This window comes from Tupaia chinensis, unplaced genomic scaffold, assembly GCF_000334495.1.
Source record: "Tupaia chinensis unplaced genomic scaffold, TupChi_1.0 Scaffold000049_1, whole genome shotgun sequence".
NCBI lineage: Eukaryota > Metazoa > Chordata > Mammalia > Scandentia > Tupaiidae > Tupaia > Tupaia belangeri.
In genome coordinates, this window is record NW_006159507.1 from 1,599,282 (window position 1) to 1,601,055 (window position 1,774).

A 1,774-nucleotide genomic window follows, 5' to 3' on the forward strand; every position below is an offset into this window, starting at 1 on the left:
TCCCAGGGAGACCTCCCAGAATGTCATGTCCAGGTCCCATCACAGCTGCCGCCCTGGGCTCCACCTCCACCCTGGAGCTGGTCTTGTGTCTCCCTCTCCTGGGAGCCTTCAGGGGCAGCTCAGTCTGTGCCCCCACCACACTGGAATCACCGAGGTGCCCAGCAGGTGCTCAGAGATCTGGAGCCTGACCTGGGAAGACAGGCATTTGGGACTCACCACCTTGGCACCGGCGGGGGCCGCCCGCACCTATGATTGCAATGCCCAGAACAGCCACCAGGCGGCGCCGGGACCCTGCCTCCAGGACCCTGCCTCCACCTCCGCAGCTGCCCTGTGAGCTGGGAAATGCCCGAGGCCAGCGGGATCACAGACGCTGGGGTGGGGCATTGGAGTGACGTGGGTAGGTGCAACTAAGACTGCATTACCGCATGCATGTTTTACTGACAGACAAGTATTGGATTCTAGTTAAGGATATGCTGAAATGAGTTAAAATAGGGGCCAGGAGGTGGCGTGGTGATTAAGGTGCTAGACTCCCTCATGGCCAAGTGCGGTTCAAATCCTGGACCTGGTGGCTAACTTTCTCACTCCCCCCATCCCATCTCTCTGGTCAAGTTAAAATAATCATCATCATCATCATTTAAAATGAAGTAAATATCTCTTTAGTGAAAATAATAAAAAATAAAATGAGTGGATACATAACTAGAAGGAGAGAAGGCAAGACCATGGTCAAGGCAGCAGCACCACTGCTGAGAACTTACTCTGAGGAGCTCAGCGTGGAGATGAACTCGTGAGCTCAACTGTCACTGAAACCTTTTCTTTTCTTTTCTTTAAGAGAGCATGTGCACTCTCCAGAGAGAGACTGGGAGAGAGAAGAGACAGAGAGAAACTGAGAAAGGCCCAGGGGGCTGGTCACGCCCGTATCCCTTCTCTTTCATTCTCCTTTCAGGATTTTGGACATGCACACACATGTGCCCCGCATGTTCTTTGAGCCATCCAGTGCAGATTCGAACCCTGCAGCCGGCCATTTGAGATCCAGCTGCCTTAACCACCACGCCACCGGCTGGCCCAACACCCGTGGTGTTTTTTTGTTTTGTTTTGTCTTGTTTTTGAGATTATTTTGGCTATAGAGTCTGTGTGCTCGCCAAAGAGAAAGAGGGAGACAGAGAGATAGAAAGCGATAAATCACTCCCCGGCAGGTGGCCACACCGCAATCCTGTCTCCTCCGTGTTCCTCTCAGGATCTTGGACATGCACGCACACGCGCCCGGCGTAGTTTTAAGCCACCGGGTCTGGGACGTGAACAGCAACGGACTACATGGGAGTCCAGCGATGTAACCATTACGTCATCTGCCGGTCCCTGACCCCCAAATTTTTAAACTCAAGTCTATAGGAGACATGGGGTTCAGGGAGCCCCTGAAAAAATGGAAAGGCTGTCCGTGGTCGTGATGGGAGACTGCAGCTCCCATCCAGTTCCCGGGGCCTGTCAATCCCAGGAAGGTGAAGGCCCTGGTCGGCTGATGCCAGACCGTGCTGGCATGCTCCACTCCAACCCCTCAAGAGGAATGGGTGGCCTCCTCCTCCAGGAAGCCAACTAGTCGTAGCCTGCCACCAGCAGATGAGCAGCCAAGCCTCTTTCTGGGCACTGCGCTGTTCCGGGATGGAGTGGAGGGCTTTCTCCCCGTCTTCCTCTTCCTTCCTTCCTCTCCGCCCTCCCTCATTCCTCCATCTGCATAGTTGGCTTTTTATTCATTATCTCGATAACAGTAGGAAAACAAGAG

The 1,774-nt window shown here is 53.8% G+C and overlaps 1 protein-coding gene across 1 annotated transcript in view; it reads left to right on the forward strand.

The window, feature by feature from the left end:
- Window positions 1–719: 719 nt before the first annotated feature.
- Window positions 720–1,774, forward strand: part of PEDS1 (plasmanylethanolamine desaturase 1) — a 46,120-nt gene continuing 45,065 nt past the window's right edge. The window contains exon 1 of the mRNA XM_006141289.2: window positions 720–784. Within this exon, the coding sequence (XP_006141351.1) occupies window positions 720–784 (65 nt within the window). The remainder of the gene's footprint in view (window positions 785–1,774) is intronic.